Source organism: Plecotus auritus (genome assembly GCF_963455305.1).
Source record: "Plecotus auritus genome assembly, chromosome: 8".
NCBI lineage: Eukaryota > Metazoa > Chordata > Mammalia > Chiroptera > Vespertilionidae > Plecotus > Plecotus auritus.
In genome coordinates this window covers 103,234,154-103,253,122 of record NC_137782.1, presented here as the reverse complement: position 1 = coordinate 103,253,122, position 18,969 = coordinate 103,234,154, and the positions used below count along the sequence as shown (strand labels likewise).

The following is an 18,969-nucleotide window of genomic DNA, read 5'->3' as shown; positions in this document are numbered from 1 at the left end:
GGGGTTCCCTCACGGTGGGGGGGGTGCAGGGCAGTGCTGGGGGCTGGGGGTGCAGTGTGTCTGCCCTTAAGGTGGGTAGTGCAGGGCAGTGCTGGGGTCTGGGGGTGCCCTCACAGTGGGGAGTGCAGGGCAGTGCTGGGGGCTGGGGGTTCCCTCACGGTGGGGGGTGCAGAGCAGTGCTGCACCTGTCACTGGGGTGAGGAGCAGGTGTGGCAGATAGCTTGGTTTGGGGCCTGAGGGTGGTGCGCAGCCACACTGGGGGAGGAAGTGTCCCATACAATGGGATATACCTCAGTAGGGGAAATGGGTGGCTGCCGGGTTTGAGAAGGGAGTGTCACGGTAGAGAGGAGTGTGGGAGGGAAGGGAGGTGGATACTGGCTCTGAGGCGGTGTTGGGGGAGAGTTACCCTAGGCTCGGCGAGGGTGATGGGGGTCTCCAAGTCTTGGCCTCCTCAGTCGTCCACAAGTCCAAGCATTGCAAGATCCAAGGCCGGGGCCTCAGCTCCCTCCCCACATGGAGGCGCCGAGAGTGAGTCGGCGGTCCCAGGACAATCGAATTTCCAATGTCCGGCCTTTTTGCACAGTGGACATGGCTTGCGGGGAGGACGAGGGTTGGGGCAGCTTTGGGCCCAGTGACCTTCCTGATCACATTTGTAGCAGCGTCCTGGAGGGACGCCGCCTTTTTTCGGGACCCCCTTCCCAGCCGCCGGCCTTAGAGCAGCCACGAGGGCCTGGGCCTGGAAAGTAGCAGTCTCTTTAGCCTGGCGCTGGCGGGCTATCTCTGCATCCTCCTCACGGGAGTTAAAGACTTTAATTGCCATGTTTACCAGGTCCCATACTGGAGTTTGAGGGCCCTGTTCTGCCTTTTTGAGCTTCCTCCTAATGTCCGAGGCTGACTGAGTGATAAAGTGGGTCGCTAAGACCACAGCCCCAGCAGGGTCTTCAGGGGAGAGTCGGGTATGGAGTTGCATGGCCTCCGTGAGGCGGCTTAGGAAAGTGGCTGGGTTTTCGTCTTGGCCCTGGGTGATTTCCCTGAGTTTGTCATAGTTGACTACCTTCTGAGCCGCCCTTTCCATGCCTTCTATAAGGCATCGGAGCATGTAGTCTCGGCGTCTCCTTCCCCCCTCCCCATCCTGATATCCCCAGTGGGGGTCTACTACCGGCACAGCCTCTACTCCTGTAGCAGCGGTGATGTCGGCTACGTGTGCTCGGTCTGCGTAGTCTCTTGCTGCTGCTTGGACTCAGTCACGTTCGTCTGCGGTCATGGTGGAAGTTAGAATTATGTGGATGTCATGCCAGGCGAGGTCATAAGCCTGAGAAAGGTATCTGAACTCCTTGACAAATTGGGTAGGGTTAGCGGAGAAGGAGCCTAGCCTTTTTTCTATAGAGGAGAGATCGGCTAGAGAAAAAGGGACAGGGACCCGGACGATTCCCTCAGGTCCTGCGACTTCTCGGAGGGGAGCTAGAGTCTGGTGAGTCTGAGGGGGAGTCCAGGGATCAGCGAGGGTGGGGTGATTTGACCTGGTCCGACCTGCTATAGGGGAAGAAACCAGCGGAGGTTTAGAGTCCGCGGTATGAGGAGAAGCGGGAGCTGGAACGTACGGAGGGGGAGGGGGATTCGACGCAGATGGGAGTTGGGGGTAGAGGGCTGCGGGCGTGGGGGACGGCGCAGAGATGGGTGGAGATGCTGAGACTGGTGCAGGGCTGGGTGGAGATGCCGGAACCGGTGCAGGGACGGGAGGAGGTGCCGGGACAGGCACAGGGATGGGAGGAGGTGCCCGGACAGGGGGCGTTGCAAGCAACTCCGGCGGGATGGTTAGTACTGAGTCCTCTGGCTCTGCTGGGGGCGAGTCGCCCACGGGTCGCTGATCCGGCACTTGTGGAGCAGAAGCTTTCGGGTCTGTTTTAGCGAGGAGAATTTGGGTGGGAGAGCAGGTCATACAGAGCTGGGGGCGAGAGCGAAGGTACCAGAAAGCCTGAACATAAGGGATTTCAGGCCATTTACCTGTGCGTTGGCAAAAATTGGTTAGGTCAGTCAAGATTCTGAAATCGAAAGTGCCGCCCGGGGGCCAGACAGAGCCATTGTCCAGAGTGTAGCGAGGCCAAATTTCAGTGGACAATTGGATGAGGCGTCGCTTTCTCTGTTCCGTCTGATCGTACCCTAATTCGAGCCAATTGGAGAGAACGCACCCTACGGGTGTTTTGGAGTCCGGCTTGGAGGAATTGCTGCCCATACTGATTCAGGTCCGGGGTCGGAGAGGTCTCTCAAGCAGGCGTCCCCAGTTGGGAGAGAACTCCGAATACAGAGGCAGGGGACAGGCCGTCTCGGGGGCGTCCCCACCGGAGAGGCAAGTCCGTGGAAGATATCCCTGGGATACCTTGCAGGAGGGCCCCCTGGCGCGGCTGCGACTACAGACAGGGTGCCCTAGGAACACTGAATAGAACGGGTGGAAGCCTACCTCACCGCCGGGCGAAGATCGGTTCTGAGGCCCACTGGTCCGGTCAGGAAGGTCCTGGCCGAGAGGCTTAATAAGCCTCCCGGGTTTCGGCACCAGAATGTAAGGTTTAATCAGAGATATAAGACTTAACCCAACCGAAACCAATAAGTTGACCAAGACAAGCAGGTTAAAAGCGAAAAATCGCATTTATTGAAAGCTCTCGGGTGAGGTCCCGCGGTCCGAGAGCACAGGCTGGGGGAGTCACACTTATTCACCGCAGTGGGCTTAGAGAAAATGAATTCAAATTCTAAGCAAAGCTACAAGCAGAACTTCCCTTTTTATTAAAGAGCCAGCCCTATGTGCACTTAGTGGTTATCTCGCTGCTGGCCTTGAAAACAACACAGTTCTATCCAATTAAAAAATGCACCTGGCATGACATTGAAATTATGGGCATATCTAGTCTCTGGCCTATAAGGTCAGACAGCTTAAGTTTATTTTCCTCATTATTCAAGCAGGCTAAAGTAGGCTAGAAAGCAAAGTTTGTAAAGTTCCTGCTTTCCCAGCCCCAGACCTTACATCTTTCACAAAGTATCACGTGCGGGCGCACACATACAGTGTGATTGAAACTTCGTGGCCCATGCGCAGAAGTTGGTTTTTGGCCTGGGCGAGTCTATTTTGAAGAAGTGGCATTAGAACACTCAAGGGGCCAAAGAGCCGCATGGGGCTCGCGAGCCACCGTTTGCCGACCACTGCCTTAAGCTATCCTCATTTTTTAAAAGTCTTTTTCCTCTTTGTGATTGTCTTTTTTTCTGTCTTGTCTTCCAAATCACTGATTCAATCCTCTGGTTCATCCAGCCTACTTTTTATTCCTTTCAGTGTATTCTTGTTGTCAGATATGGTATTCTTCTTTCCCGACTGGTTCCTTTTCGTGGTTTCTATGTTCTGTTTTATGCTGTTGTGGTTCTCATTAAGTACCTCGAGGGTCATTAAGTACCATTACTTTGAACTCTTATCTCTGATGGATTGCTTGCTTCCATTCATTTAGCTCTTTTTCTGGAGATTCCTCTGTTCTTTCATTTGGGGCCTGTTTCTTTGTCTCCCCATTTTGCTGTCTCTTTGTGTTTGTTTCTATGTATTAGGTAGATCTATTATGACTCTCGGTCTTCGTAGGGTGGCCTTATATAGTAGGTGTCCTGTGGGACCCAGTGGTGCAGTCTCCTTGCTCTCTGAGCTGGATGCACTAGGAATGTTGTGTGGGTTATATGGGCCCTCCTGTTGCAGTTGAGTCTTGATTGCTGTTGGCCTGTTCATGCATGGGATCAACCCTCAGGCTGTCTAATTGTGATGCTCAACCCCAACCATGGTATGTGAGTTGCTATACAGATGCTGACCAAAAAATAAAAAAATAAAAAAATAATAATATAAAAGAATACAAAAAGAAAGAATAAAAAGGATAAAAAAATCTTAAGAAAAGAAAAAACAATAAGAAAAATAAAATAAAGAAATAGAAAGGAAAAAGAAAAAAATTGGAAAAGAAACAAGTGGCATTCACGTCCTCAGAGTTTTTAGTGCCTGCTGCGATCTGCTGTTTGTGGAGTTTGCTGGATCCTGCTCCAGTGCTGCCTGAAGCTGAACGCTTGGTGTGCTGCTTTTGGTCATTTTGGGAAGGACTGTGGTGCAGGCCAGTGTCAGACGCTGCCGTGTGCCTGGTGCACAGTATGGCTGCCTTTGCTGGGCTTGGCTGCACACAGGAAGGACCAAGCTGTGCTCCAAGGCCAGCTGTTACTAGTACTGGGCCCTGGGGCAGCTCGGCACATGTACTGAGGCACCCCGCAACCTGCCTCTGCCTTCCTTGTCGACCAGCTGCCTGTTAGGATCATTTACTGAAAAAGCCTCTAGCGGTGGGGCTAGTGCAGTGGTCGGCAAACTGCGGCTCGCGAGCCACATGCGGCTCTTTGGCCCCTTGAGTGTGGCTCTTCCACAAAATACCACATACCCTAATTAAGTTAATAACAATGTACCTACCTATAGAGTTTAAGTTTAAAAAATTTGACCCTCAAAAGAAATTTCAATCATTGTACTGTTGATATTTGGCTCTGTTGACTAATGAGTTTGCCAACCACTGGGCTAGTGGGTCTTCGTGAGGGGAGGTGCCATTCAGACTTCAGGGAAGGTGGTGGTATGATCCCCATCCCAGAACCATGTGACTGAGTCTGTCCCAGATTTTGCCCTGACCTCAGCAGGGCGGATCCTCTAGCGCTCAGGCACATGGGTCTCCGGAGCCCAGAGGTTGGGCCTGCCAAGAACCGGGAGGGTGTTTCTATGGGACCTCCTGTGATGGGGAAGTACCAGTCTGGTTCACAGAAAAAGTGGGCGTAAAGCCTCACCTCAAACCCAGTCACTGACACTCAAAGTCTGCCCCGACTTCTATTCCTTGCTCTACGCTGCTGACTCCTTGCAGGGTGGGGTACAAGGGACTCCTGGGGGTGGGGTAATTGCCTTCCCCCAGGCTGATGCTCTCGGAGGGGATTGCCCTGCCCAGAAAGGTGGCTGCTGCGGTCTCTGAGAATGACTGGCAGCTGTCCCCTCACATCTCTCCCTAGAACCACAAACTCCAAACTCTGCTCAGATGACTGCAGCCAGCACCACCCTCCCTCCTTAAAGTTTGCTCTTGAAGAGGGAGCGGGTGTCTCCAGCAGACTTGCCTCTCCTTGGGGGACAGAAACCCAGCTGCTTTCATAGCTGAATGCTATGTGGGTGCCTCTTCCCAGCTCTGGTGCTCCGGGCTGGGGAGCCTCTGGGCTGGGGAGCCTCTGGGCTAGGGTTAGGCCTCACACTTCCCAGGGGAAAGCCCCCATAGCTAAGATATCTCTCCAGCACCTCAGCTGCCGTCCGTGGGAGTGGGGCCAGTCCCTCTTGCATCTCCACCCTTCCTACCAGTCTCAATGTACCTTCTGCTGCAAATCCTTGATTAGTAGTATAAGACTCCTCTTCAGCTAGTTTTCAGTTGGTTATTCAGGGTGATTGTTCCCCAATTTACTTGTATTTCCAGTTTAGTTTAGCAAGGAGGTAAGTTCAAGATTCACCTACTCTACCGCCATCTTGAAATTTTCTGGAATAGTAACATTTCTAATTTTTGTTTTTCTTTCATTCCTGTTTCTCTAGGAGAATATGAAAGTGTTACTCAGGCTTTTTTGTTTCATAGCTCTACTGATTTCTTCTCTGGAAGCTGGTAAGTTAAGCATTTCCATGTGTTATTATCTGCTAAGAGAATCTATTATTTAGATAGAATACATCAAGTACTTATCTAACAGAATCATTTTTCTTATCTTTTCTGTTGAATCCCAATACACAGAGCCTCCTGGTCACAGAACTGTACTGATGAGTATTCTTTTCAGCATCTTCTCATTCTCTTGTTTACATATTTGGAAACAGACCCAGTGAGATTAAGAGCCCAAGGCCATATCTCTAGTTTCAGAACAAGAGTTAAAATCCAGCTCTCCAGTGTCTAGTCCAGGCCTCTTCCCACTGTATTGCTGGTCAAAGAGTAAAATACTGGAAATCCTGGCTTTCATTAGGAAGAGGCGTTAAATGTAGTCTTAATGAACCCTCAGCTGAAAACCATCAAGAGACAGTTATTTCTTTTCTCTGTTTATTCATTTTCACTCTGTCCCTCTTCCTCCTTTTACTACAAACACATTAGCCCCTACCCTGTGCCAGGCGCTAGGTGCTGAGGATACAGAAGTGAATGATCAAGACAGAAAATCTGACTGCAGGTGGTTTACATTCCAGTAGGTTTAGAAAAGTAAACCTTTATTATGTCATTGGTGATAAGTGTAGAGAGAAAAACAGCAGGAAAGGGAGATATAAAGTTTTTGGCCTGGCCGATGTGGCTCAGTGGTTGAGCATCAAACTGTGAACCAGAAGGTCATGATTCGATTCCCAGTCAGGGCACATGCCCAGGTTACAGGCTTGATCCCCAGTGGGGGGCGTGGAGGCGTGCAGGGGGCAGCTGATCAGTGATTCTCTCTCATCATTGATGTTTCTATCTCCCTCTCCCTCTTCCTTCCTTTTGAAATCAATAAAAATATATTAAAAAATAAAGTTTTAGGAATGTGTGGGTGGCAGAAAGTTAAATTTTTTGATAGTGTGACCAGAGAACACTTACTGAGAAGTTGACTTTTGAGTCAACCCTGAAGTTGGGGATGGGGAAACAGTCCAGGCAGATGTGCTAAGGCCCTAAGGAACTGGCATGTTCCAGGTACTAAATACCAGCATGGTTGGAGCCAAGTGAGAAATGAGGGAGGTGATAAGGGATGAGGTCATTTGGTTAATAATATATGTCAACTGCAGATATGCTAACTAAGATGATGTTTGAAGTTGTTTATTTGATTTAGCAACTTAAAAGTCATAGATGACATTGATCAGAACAATTTTGGTGGATGGGTGGGTCAAACCCCAGATAAATAGAAGTGAATGTCTAGCTGAGACCTTACTTTATTTTATTCCTTTTATTACTATTACTAGAGGCCCGGTGCATGAAATTCGTGCATGGGGGTGTGTGTCCCTCAGCCCAGCCTGCACCCTTTCCAATCTGGGACCCCTTGAGTGATGTCCGACTGCCCGTTTAAGCCCAATCCTGGTGGGATCGGGCCTAAACGGGCAGTCGGACATCCCTCTCACAATCTAGGACTGCTGGCTCCCACTGCTCACCTGCCTGATTGATGCCTAACTGCTCCACTGCCAGCCTGTTTCCCCTAACTGCCCTCCCCTGCACGCCTGGGTCCCCCCCAACTGCCTTTCCCTGCAGGCCTGGTCACCCACAACTGCCCTCCCTTGCAGGCCTGGTCCCTTCCAACTGCCCTCCCCTGCTGGCCATCTGTGGTGGCCATCTTGTGTCCACATGGGGGCAGGATTTTTGACCACATGGGGGCAGCCATCTTGTGTGTTGGAGTGATGGTCAATCTGCATATTACTCTTTTTATTAGATAGGATAGAGGCCTGGTGCATGGGTGGGGGGCAGCTGGTTTGCCCTGAAGGGTGTCCTGGATCAGGGTGGGGGTTCCCTTGGGGCGTGGGGTGGCCTGGGTGAGGGGCCTGTGGTGGTTTGCAGGCCGGCCATGCCCCCTGGCAACCCAAGTGGAGGCCCTGGTATCTGGGGTTTATTTATCTTCTACAATTGAAACTTTGTAGCCTGGAGCAGAGCCAAGCCTTCTGCTTGCTCCGTGGCAGCAGCCATTTCTATTGGAATTTATGTATCTTCTATAATTGAAACCTTGTAGCCTTAAGAGAGGCCTGGGCCGGCCAGGGTGTGCGGAAAGCTTGGCTTCCTCCATCGCCGGCGGCAACCCTAGCCTCCTGCTCTTTCCAGCTCTGTGGCTGCTGCCATTTCTGTTTGGGTTTATGTATCTTCTATCATTGAAACTTTGTAGCCTTGAATGGAGGCCTAGGCCAGCAAGGGCAGGCGGAAAGCTTGGCTTGCTCCATTGCCAGGGAAACCCAAGCCTCCCTCTTGCTCTCTGTGGCCGTAGCCATCTTGGTTGGGTTAATTTGCATATTCGCTCCTGATTGGCTGGTGGGCATGCCTTGTGGGCGTGGCTTGTGGGTGTAGCGGAGTGATGGTTAATTTGCATATTACTCTTTTATTAGATAGGACTAGAGGCCCAGTGCATGAAATTCATGCATGGGTAGGGTTCCTAAGCCTGGCCAGAGATCACGGACGATCTGTGGGGCCACCAATGTGGTGATTGGGGCCCACACTCGCACCTGCCTTGGCCTGGCACTGCCCACTCACCAGCCCTGCCCCCTGCCGCTGCCACCAGTTGCCTCCCTCTGCGGGGTGACCAGTGGGGTGATCGGGGGCCCTGCTCTCACCTACCTTGGCTGGCCTGGCACTGCCCAATCGCCAGCCCTTCCCCCCACTGGTCTCTTTCCTCTGTGGGGCGACCAGCGGGGCGATCAGGGGGGCCCCCGCTCGCACCTGCCTTGGCTGGCCTAGTGCCACCCACTTGCCGGCCCTGCCCCCCACTGCTGCTGGTCAGGGCCTGCGGGCTGGGGGCAGCTCCTGCATTGAGCATCTGTCCCCTTGTGGTCAGTGCATGTCATAGCGACTGGTCATTTGGCCAGTCAGCCATTCGGTTGATTTGCACATTAGGGTTTTATATAGATAGATTTCTATTGCTTTTGCTACTGCTATTTCCGTTATCTAAATACTTAGGAGTCCTCGTTCTGCACAGGTTCTATGCTGAGTGCCTAGCCCCTTTTATTTCAATTCTGTGTTTCTTTTAGCAGCTTGAGTTAATAACTGACATATAATAAACCACACATGTTTAAAGAATACAATTTGGTGTGTTGACATACATTTCCATTCTTGAAATCATCACAGTGAAGATAATGAATATATATTCATCACTTTCTGAAGATTCCTGTTGATCTTGTTTCCTGTAGTGTATGGATACTGAAGTCTCTGCTTGTCATCTAATGATTGGTCAGAAATTTCCTTAGACTATTTGACCCAATAAGCCTTCTACCCTTTGCTGAGGGGCCATGTGTGTGTTGAGGTATGCTTTCAACACTTAGGCTGCTCACAACTCTTAGTCTTCACTTCCTGCTGTGCTTGACTTTAAGGTCATCCATATTTAAGAGACTGATGCCTTCTCTGGTCTTCCCTGGGCATGTACACAGCCCTGCATACATAGGCAGTTTTCTGGATTATCCAGGCATCTATTAGAGCTTTTCGAATCTCTTTATGGTCATTTAGTTCCCCAGATTTTATTTTTCCTTTTGGCCAGACTCTTGTTTGTGTCAATGGTATCATAGCTGCAGGCAGCTGCAGAATTAAACAGTTGCCACTGATTGATTTTTTAAACAAACACTCTTGGGATAGCACTTCTTGTGGAGCTCTGAGTCAGGGCAATAATAACACCATTCTGTGAGGGTGACTTTTCCACAGAGTTGCCAATCAGGTCAAATTGTGGCAATGCTCAGGAATGGTACTTTTTGAGGGGCTCCAAACCTGGTTCACTCTTGCAAGCCTGCTGTCTTTCATAGCTATTGTGTTTGTAAGGCTGCTGGTTTTCGAGTTTATAGTGGAGCTGGAAAGAGAGGCGGATGAGAGTAGTTTAAATTACAAAGCTACAAATCTCGCTGTTCTGAGATCCAGCTGCCACTGCTTTTTTGTTGTTGTTTTATCCTATCTAATAAAAGAGTAATATGCAAATTAACCATCACTCCACGAGAAAGATGGCGGCACCCATAGTGGTGGGGGGGTTGCTGGTGGCGTCACCCCGGCAACATGAGCCCAGCAGGCAAGCGTGGCCTGCAGGCAGCACGCAGCGACCCATGAGCAGGCAAGCGCGCCTGCAGACAGCACCCAGCAGGACCTGTTTGCCCATTGCCGTGGTGTGGAGCAGGCAGGCCCCACAGAGAGCAGAGAACCACGGGGAGCGGGCCTAAGCTGTCAGTAGGACATCCCTAAAAGCTCACAGATTGGAGAGGGTGCAGATTGGGCTGAGGGACCCCCCTCCCCCCGTGCACAAATTTCATGCACCGGGCCTCTAGTTTTAAAATGAATGTTCTGATTGTTGCATCCCTTTGATTTTGAAAATTGTCCAGCCTTTTTTTTTTTATTTCTTTATTGATTGTGGTATTACATATGTGTCCTTATCCGCCCTTACCCCCCACCCCCCCATTCATGCCCTTAGCCCCCTGTTGTCTGTGTCCATTGATTAGGCTTATATGCATGTATATAAGTCCTTTGGTTGATCTCTCCCCCTTACCCCCACTCTCCCCTATCTTCCCTGAGGCTTGACGTTCTGATCGATCTTTCTCTGTCTCTGGATCTGTTTTTGTTGTTCATCAGTTTATGTTGTTCATTATATTCCATAAATGAGTGAGATCATGTGATATTTATCTTTCTCTGCCTGGCTTATTTCACTTAGCATAATGCTCTCCAGCTCCATACATGTTGTTGCAAATGGTAAGAAATCCTTCCAATTTACCAAAGCATAGTATTCCATTGTGTAGATGTACCACAGTTTTTTAATCCACTCATTTGCTGATGTGCACTTAGGCTATTTCTAAATCTTAGCTATGGTGAATTGTGCTGCTATGAACATAGGGGTGCATATATCCTTACTGATTCGTGTTTCTAGTTTCTTGGGATATATTCTTAGAAATGGGATCACTGGGTCAAATAGGCGTTCCATTTTTAGTTTTTTTGAGGAAACTCCATACTGTTCTCCACAGTGGCTGCACCAGTCTGCATTCCCACCAGCAGTGCACGAGGGTTCCTTTTTCTCCGCATCCTCACCAGCACCTGTCATTTGTTGATTTGTTGATGATAGCCATTCTGACAGGTGTGAGATGGTACCACATTGCTGTTTTGATTTGCATCTCTTGGATAATTAGTGACTTTGAGCAGGTTTTCATATGTCTCTTGGCCTTCCTTCTGTCTTCTTTCGAAAAGTGTCTATTTAGGTCCGTTGCCCATTTTTTGATTGGGTTGTTTAACTTCCTTTTATTAAGTTGTATTAATTCCCTGTTAATGTTGAAGATTAAACCCTTATCGTTGATATCATTGGCAAATATGTTCTCCCATTCAGTGGGCTTTCTTGTTGTTTTGTTGATGGTTTCCTTTGCTGTGCAAAAGCTTTTTATTTTGATGTAGTCCCATTTGTTTATTTTCTCTTTAGTTTCCATTGCCCTAGGAGCAGTATCAGTGAAGAAATTGCTTCTGCATACGTCTGAGATTTCGCTGCCGGTGGATTCCTCTAGTATTTTTATGGTTTCCCATCATATGTTTAAGTCCTTGATCCATTTTGAGTTTATTTTTGTGTATGGTTGGTGGTCTAGTTTCATTTTTTTTGCATGTATCTGTCCAATTTTCCCAACACCATTTATTGAAGAGGCTGTCTTGACTCCATTGTATGTTCATGCCTCCTTTGTCAAATATTAATTGGGCATAGTGGTTTGGGTCGATTTCTGGGTTCTCTTTTCTATTCCATTGATCTATGTCTGTTCTTGTGCCAGTACCAGACAGTTTTGAGAACAGTGGCTTTGTAATACAGCTTGATATCTGGTATTGAGATCCCACCTAGTTTGTTCTTCTTTCTCAGGATTGCTGCAGCTATTCGAGGTCTTTTTTTATTCCAGATGAATTTTTGGAAAGTTTGTTCTAGATCTGTGAAATAGGCCGTTGGTATTTTATTTTATTTTATTTTATTTTATTATTTATTTAGGCCGTTGGTATTTTAATGGGAAGTGCATTGAATTTATAGATTGTTTTGGCTAGTATGGACATTTTGTTGATGTTGATTCTATGAATCCATGAACATGGTATCTTCTTCCATCTGTTTATGTCTTCCTCTATCTCTTTTTTCAGTGTCCTGTAGTTTTCCACGTACAGGTCTTTTACCTCCTTAGTTAAGTTTATTCCTAGGTATCTTAATTTTTTTGGTGCGATGGTAAATGGGATTGCTTTTTTAGTCTCTCTTTCTGTAAGTTCACTATTGGTGTATAGAAATGCTATAGATTTCTTGGCATTAATTTTGTATCCTGCTACATTGCCGAATTCATTTATTAAGTCTAATAATTTTTTGAAGAAGTCTTTAGGGTTTTCTATGTACAGTATCATGTCATCTGCAAATAAGGACAGTTTTACTTCTTTTCCAATTTGGATGCCTTTTATTTCTTCTTCTTGTCTGATCGCAATGGCTAATACTTCCAGCACTATGTTGAACAGGAGTGGTGAGAGTGGGTATCCCTGTCTTGTTCTGTTCTTAGGGGAAATGGTTTTAGTTTTTGTCCATTGAGTATGATGTTGGCTGTGGGTTTGTCATATATGGCTTTATTATGTTGAGGTATGATCCTTCTATTCCCACCTTGCTGAGAGTTTTTATCAAGAAATGGTGTTGGATTTTGTCAAATGCTTTTTCTGTGTCAATTGATATGACTATATGATTTTTATCTTTCAATTTGTTTATGTGATGTATCACGTTTATCGATTTGCGGATATTGTACCATCCTTGCACCCCTGGGATAAATCCTACTTGGTCATGGTGTATGATCTTTCTGATGTACTGCTGGATCCTATTTGCCAGAATTTTGTTGAGGATTTTGGCATCTATGTTCATGAGGGATATTGGCCTGTAATTCTCTTTTCATTGTGTTATCTTTATCTGGTTTTGCTATTAGGGTGCTGCTGGCTTCATAGAAGGAGCTTGGAAGTGTGCCTTCCTCTTGAATTTTCTGGAATTGTCTGAGGAGGATAGGTTTTAGTTCTTCCTTGAATGTTTGGTAAAACTCCCCTGTGAAGCCATCAGGCCCCAGGCTTTTGTTTGCTGGAAGCTTTTTGATGAGTGCTTCAATTTCTTCCATAGTTATCAGCCTATTGAGATTTTTAGAATCTTCCTGAGTGAATTTTGGAAGGTTGTATTTTTCTAGGAATATGTCCATTTCCTCCAGGTTATCTAGTTTGTTAGAATAGAGTTGTTCATAGTATTTTTTAACAACCCTTTTTATTTCTGTGGGGTCTGTGTTGTTTCACCTCTTTCATTTCTGATTTTGTTTATTTGCGTCCTCTCTCTTTGCTTCTTGGTGAGCCTGGCTAGAGGTTCATCAATCTTTTTTATCCTTTCAAAGAACCAGCTCTTGGTTTCATTGATCTTTTTTATTGTTTTTGTTTGTTTGTTTGTTTGTTTTTGGTCTCTATTTCATTCATTTCTGCTCTGATCTTTATTTTTTCCTTCCTTCTGCTCACTCTGGGCTTTTCTTGTTGTTCTCCTTCTAATTCTTTGAGTTGTAGAGTTAGATGATTTACTACCATTTTTTCTTGTTTTTTTTGAGGTAGGCCCGTATAGCTATAAACTTTCCTCTCAGGACTGCTTTCATTGTGTCCCATAGCATTTGCATTGTTGTGTTTTTATTGTCATTAGTCTCCAGGATGTTTTTAATTTCTTCTTTGATCTCATTGGTAACCCTATCATTGTTTAATAGCATGCTATTCAGCTTCCAAGTGTTTGAATTTTTTGGAATGTTTTTATTGTAGTTTATTTCTAATATTATGCCATTGTGGTCTGAGAAGATGCTTGTTATAATTTTAATCTTCTTGAATTTGGGGACACTTTGCTTGTGACCCAATATATGGTCTATTTTTTGAAAATGTCCCATGTGCACTTGAGAAGAATGTATATTCTGTGGCTTTCGGGTGAAATGCTCTGAAGATGTCAATTAAGTCCATCTGATCTAGTGAGTCATTTAGAATTGCTGTTTCTTTGCTGATTTTTTGTCTAGAGGAGTTATCAGTGGTGTATTAAAGTCCCCTACTATGATTGTATTGTTGTCGAGTTTTTTTATATATTTGGATGCTCCTGCATTGGTTGCATATATGTTTACCAGGGTTATATCCTCTTGTTGTATCGATCCCTTTAGTATTATGAAGTGGTCTTCCTTATCTCTTGTTATGGCCTTCACTTTGAGGTCTATTTTGTCAGCTATAAGTGCTACCCAAGCTTTTTTTTTTTTTCATTTCCATTTGCTTGAAAGATGTTTTTGCATCCCTTCACTTTCAATCTGTGTGAGTCCCTTGTTCTGAGATGGGTCTCTTGTAGACAGCATATATATGGGTCATGTTTTTTTTATCCATTCAGCCACTCAATGTCTTTTGATTGGAGCACTTAGTCCGTTTACATTTAAAGTTATTATTGAAAGGTACTTGTTTGTAGCCATTTTTATTTTTTGTGTCTCTTTTCCTTCTTACCTTTTTATTTCTTCTTTTTACAGCATTCCCTTTAGCATTTCTTGCATTGCTGGCTTGGTAGTGATAAACTCCCTTAGCTTTTTTTTTTGTCTGTGAAGCTCCTTATTTCCCCTTCAATTTTGAATGATAGTCTTGCTGGATAGAGTATTCTTGGATTCAGTCCCTTGGTTTGCATCACTTTGTAAATTTCCTTCCATTCTTTTCTGGCCTGATGTGTTTCTGTTGAGAAATCATTTGATAATCTAATGGGAGCTCCCTTGTATGTAACTTTCTGTCTTTCTCTTGCAGCCTTTAAGATTCTCTCTTTGTCCTGAATATTTGCCATCGTAATTATGATGTGTCTTGGTGTGGGTCTTTTCAGGTTCATCCTGTTTGGGACTCTCTGTGCTTGTGTGACTTTTTTCTTCATCACATCAGGGAAGTTTTCTGACATTATTTCTCGAAATAGGTCTTCTAACCCTTGTTCCTCTTCCTGTTGTTCTGGCACCCCTATTATTCGTATGTTGCTTCGTTTCATGTTGTTCCATAGCTTCCTTAGGCTCTCTTCCTGTCTTTTAATTTTTTTCTCCAATTGCAATTCAGTTTGGCTGTGTTTTGCTTCCCTGTCTTCTAATTCGCTAATTCGGTCCTCCACTTCTAGTCTACTGTTGAAACTTTCCATGGTGTTTTTTATTGCAGCTATATCACTCTTTATTTCTTCTTGATTCTTACATAAGTTGTTGGTTTTTTCATCCATTTCTTCTTGATTCTTACATAAGGTGTTGATTTTTCCTTCCATCTGGTTTCTGAACTGTATGACCCTTATTCTAAATTATTTTTCTGACATATTGCATGCCTCTGTTTCACTTAGCTGCTTTTCTGGTGATTCCTCCTTTCCTTTCCTTTGGGGGTATCTTTGTCTACCCATTTTTGGTCTCACCAACTGATCTAGATGTCGAGTTGTGCAGGGGCTGCTCCTTGGGTGGCAGTGGCTTCTTGGGCTGCGGTTGCTCCTCAGGCGGTCACCGTAGCAGCTGCTTCTCAGTTGTCCCGCCTTTTTGTTATTTTTTATGGAGGAGTGAATTTATGGAGACCCTCATTCTTGCTATTCTGGAAATCCTGCCTCAAAAAATCAGATTTTGTGTGTTCTGTTTTTTTAATAAGGATATCCAATTTATTGAAAAGGCTATCTTTTCTCCACTCAATTTTCTTTATGCCTTTGTAAAATATCAGTTGAATATGTTTGTGTAATTTATTTCTGGGGTTTCTGTTCAGTGACCTATTCATCTTTATGTCAATACTACACTGTCTTAATTCATGTGGCTTTATAATAAATGTTGAATTAAGTCAGTATAACTCAACTTTGTTCTTTTTAAAATCAAAGTTGTTTTGACTAATTATATATAAATTTTAGAATCAGTTTGTTAATTAGTACAAAAAGTCCTGGTCTGATATTAATGGGGATTGAATTGAATATAACCCAATTTGGGGACAACTAACATCTTAATGATATTGGGTGTTCTGATCCATGATCATTTATTTAGATCTTGTTTAATTTATTTAAGCACTGTTTTATAATTTTCATTGGATAGGTTTGATGCATCTTTTGTCAGATTATCTTTAATATCCTATTCATATATTTTACTGTTATTATAAAAGTATTTTTATAAATTCAGTTTTTAATTTTTCTTAGCTAGTATTTGCAAATCCATTCAATTTTGCATACTCATATTACATTACAATTTACTAATCCTTCTAAATCTTTTGTAAATTTCATAGTATATTCCACATAGATGATCATGTTGTCTGCAAATAAAGCTATTTTACTTTCCCCTTTAATCTGGGTGCTATTTATTTTTTTTCTTAACTTAATGTACTAATTAGATCTTCCAGTAAAATATTGTATAGAAGTGATTAGAGTGGAAAATCCTGACCTCATTCCTAATCTTGCTGTGTATAAGAGCTGTAGGTTTTTCATAGTTGAGAGTTCACCTCTGTTCCTAGTTTGCTGATGTTGGATTTTGTCGTTTTTTTTTTCTGGGTCTATTGAGATGATTATATAGTTTTTATTTTAAACTCTGTTTATATATGGAATTTCGTTGATTGATTTTTTTGAATGTGAATCCAACTTTGCATTTCTAGGATGCTGTATACATCACAATATATTATCCTTTTTTGATATATTGTAAGATTCAGTTTGATGAACTATTTTAAATAAATTTTGCATTTATGTTTATGATGATTGGCTTATGTTTTCTCTTGTAATGTCTTTGTCAGGTTTTAGTATTAGAGTAATGTTGACCCCATAGAGTGAATAGGGACATGTTACTGACTCTTCAATTTTCTGCAAGAGTTTGCCTAAAATTTCTTCCATAAATATTCCAGTGACACTATCTAGGCTTAACATTTTCTTTGTTGGAAGGTTTTAGCTGCAAATTCATTTTGTTTAATATCTATAGGGCTATTCAGGTTATTTCTTTCTTTTTGAGGGAGCTCTTATAGTCTCTGCCTTTCAAGGAATTTTATGTTTCACATAAGTTATTGGATTTATTGGCATAAATTTGTTCTTAATACTTTTTTATTACTCCTTGAGAAATAATACCTCTCTTTTTTCCTGGTCATTCTGGATGGAGATTTTATCAATCATATTTTCTGAAAGAACTAGCTTTTGGTATCTGATTTTTCTCTGTTATTTTTTTTGTTTCCCATTTCATTGATTTTTGTTGTTGTTAATCCTCACCTGAGGATATTTTTTCCATTGAGTGTTAGAGAGAGTAGAAGGGAGGGAGGTATTGGTGGCGGGGGGTGGTGGGGGGGAACAGAGGGAGAGAGAGACAGAGAGGAGGGGGGCAGAAAGAAACATCAATGTGAGAGAGACACATCCATTGGTTGCCTCCCACACATACCCCTACCGGGGTCAGGGATCAACCTGCAACCCAGGTACATGCCCTTGCCTGGGAATTGAATCTGTGGCCCTTTGGGGCGCAGGCCAACCCTCTAACCCCGAGGCCACATAGCCAGGGCTCACTGGCTATCTGCTGGATTCACGTTATTTTTTATCTTCTGCTTACACTGGGTGCATTGTTTTTATAATTTATTGAGTGGAAACTGAAATCACCAGTTTGAGATCTTTTTCCTTCTATAGGCATTTAATGCTGTCAGTTTTCCTCTACCCACTGCTTTCATCGAATATCATCAATTTTGACGTGTTGTATTTTCCTTATCATTCAGTCAAAATACCTTCTACTCTCGCTTTTTATTTCTTCTTTGACTCATGGGTTATTTAGAAGTGTGTTTTTAGTTTTATTTTATTATTATACAAATAATATTTTTTATGATTGCATTCTGCATACTCTGGAAGTTATGTTCAAATCTGCTGATACTTTATAGAGCTGATAAATTAGAACAGTATGGATTCCCAGCTAACAGTGTATTTTATATTCATTTAAAATGTTTTCTCAAACATATTGGCAACTCCTAGATAGCTTTTGGTTATTGGTTTCTAATTGAACCTTATTGTCACCAGAAAATGCTTTTTGTCTAATTTGAATCCCTTTAAATACATCAATTATTGAGTGATGAACAAGAATATTGTATATGTTGGTAAATTTGTTGTGTTAAACATGTGTATTCTGCTATTGTTGGGTAGGATTTTCTATAAATATCAGTTATGCCAAATTTTTTATTCAAATCTTTTATATCATTAGTGATTTATCTAATTGTTCTATCTATTATTATTTGAGTAGGTTATTGGAATCTCTGACTATAATTGTGGGTTTTTCTATTTCTCCTTGCAGTCTAACATTTAAAATCTATATATATATATATATATATATATATATATATATATATATATATTATTGATTTCAGAGAGGAAGAGAGAGGGAGAGAAACATAGCAACATCAATGATGAGAGAGAATCATTGATCGGCTGCCTCCTACATGCCCCACACTGGGGATCGAGCCCACAACCTGGGCATGTGCCCTTGACCGGAATCGAACCGGGACCCTTCAGTTCGCAGGCCAACACTCTATCCACTGAGCCAAACCAGCTAGGACACAGTCTAACATTTTTGCTTCAAGTATTTTGAAGCATTGTTAGTAGCTTAGTAAACATTTAGGATTATTGTGTACTTCTTGATGAATGACTTCTTTATCATAATGAAATGACCCTTTTTATCCCTGGTAATAATCTTTACTATAAAATCTAATTTGGTTGTTAACAATGTAACAAACATTTAAACTTTCTTTTGATTAGTGTTAACCCCACCATTTTTTTTTTACTTGCAATGTTATTTGTATCTTTATATTTAAAGTGTGTGTAAGTGTGATGGCGTGTGTGTATGTGTGTATGTGTGTGTGTTTGTATGAGACAGCATACAGTTGGATTCTTCTTACTTTATTTAATCTGACCACCTCTGCCTTTCAATTGGGATGTTTAGACCATTAATATTTTAAAATATGATTATTAATAAATTTGGATTTAATTTCAGGATCATATTATTTTAGTTTCTATTTGTCCCATCAATTCTTTGTTATTTATTTATTTATTTATTTTGCTGCCTTTTGGATTGATTGAGAATTTCCTGTGTTGGCTTATACTAAGTAGCTGGTTTTGTTTTAAGTAAGTGCTATTAGAGCCCTGGCCAGTGTGGCTCAGTTGGTTGGAGCATTGGCCTGTGCACCAAAAGGTGGTGGGTTCGATTCCCAGTCAGAGCACATTCCCAGGTTATGGGTTTGATCCTTGGTCAGGGTGCAGGAGGCAACTGCTCAATGTTTCACATGTATCTCTCTC

General features: G+C 43.6%; 1 protein-coding gene across 4 annotated transcripts in view; it reads left to right on the top strand.

Moving 5' to 3' along the window:
• IL1R1 (interleukin 1 receptor type 1) overlaps positions 1 to 18,969 on the top strand; it is a 55,173-nt gene that overhangs the window by 16,591 nt on the left and 19,613 nt on the right. For 3 of the 4 annotated variants that reach the window (XR_013961464.1, XM_080684747.1, XM_080684746.1), the window contains exon 2: positions 5,603 to 5,669. The exons of the other annotated variant lie outside the window; for it this stretch is intronic. Coding sequence is in view for 2 of the 3 variants with exons in the window: in XM_080684747.1 (XP_080540873.1) it covers positions 5,609 to 5,669 (61 nt within the window). In the remaining variant the exon portion in view is untranslated. The remainder of the gene's footprint in view (positions 1 to 5,602; positions 5,670 to 18,969) is intronic. 4 annotated transcript variants of the gene reach the window in all.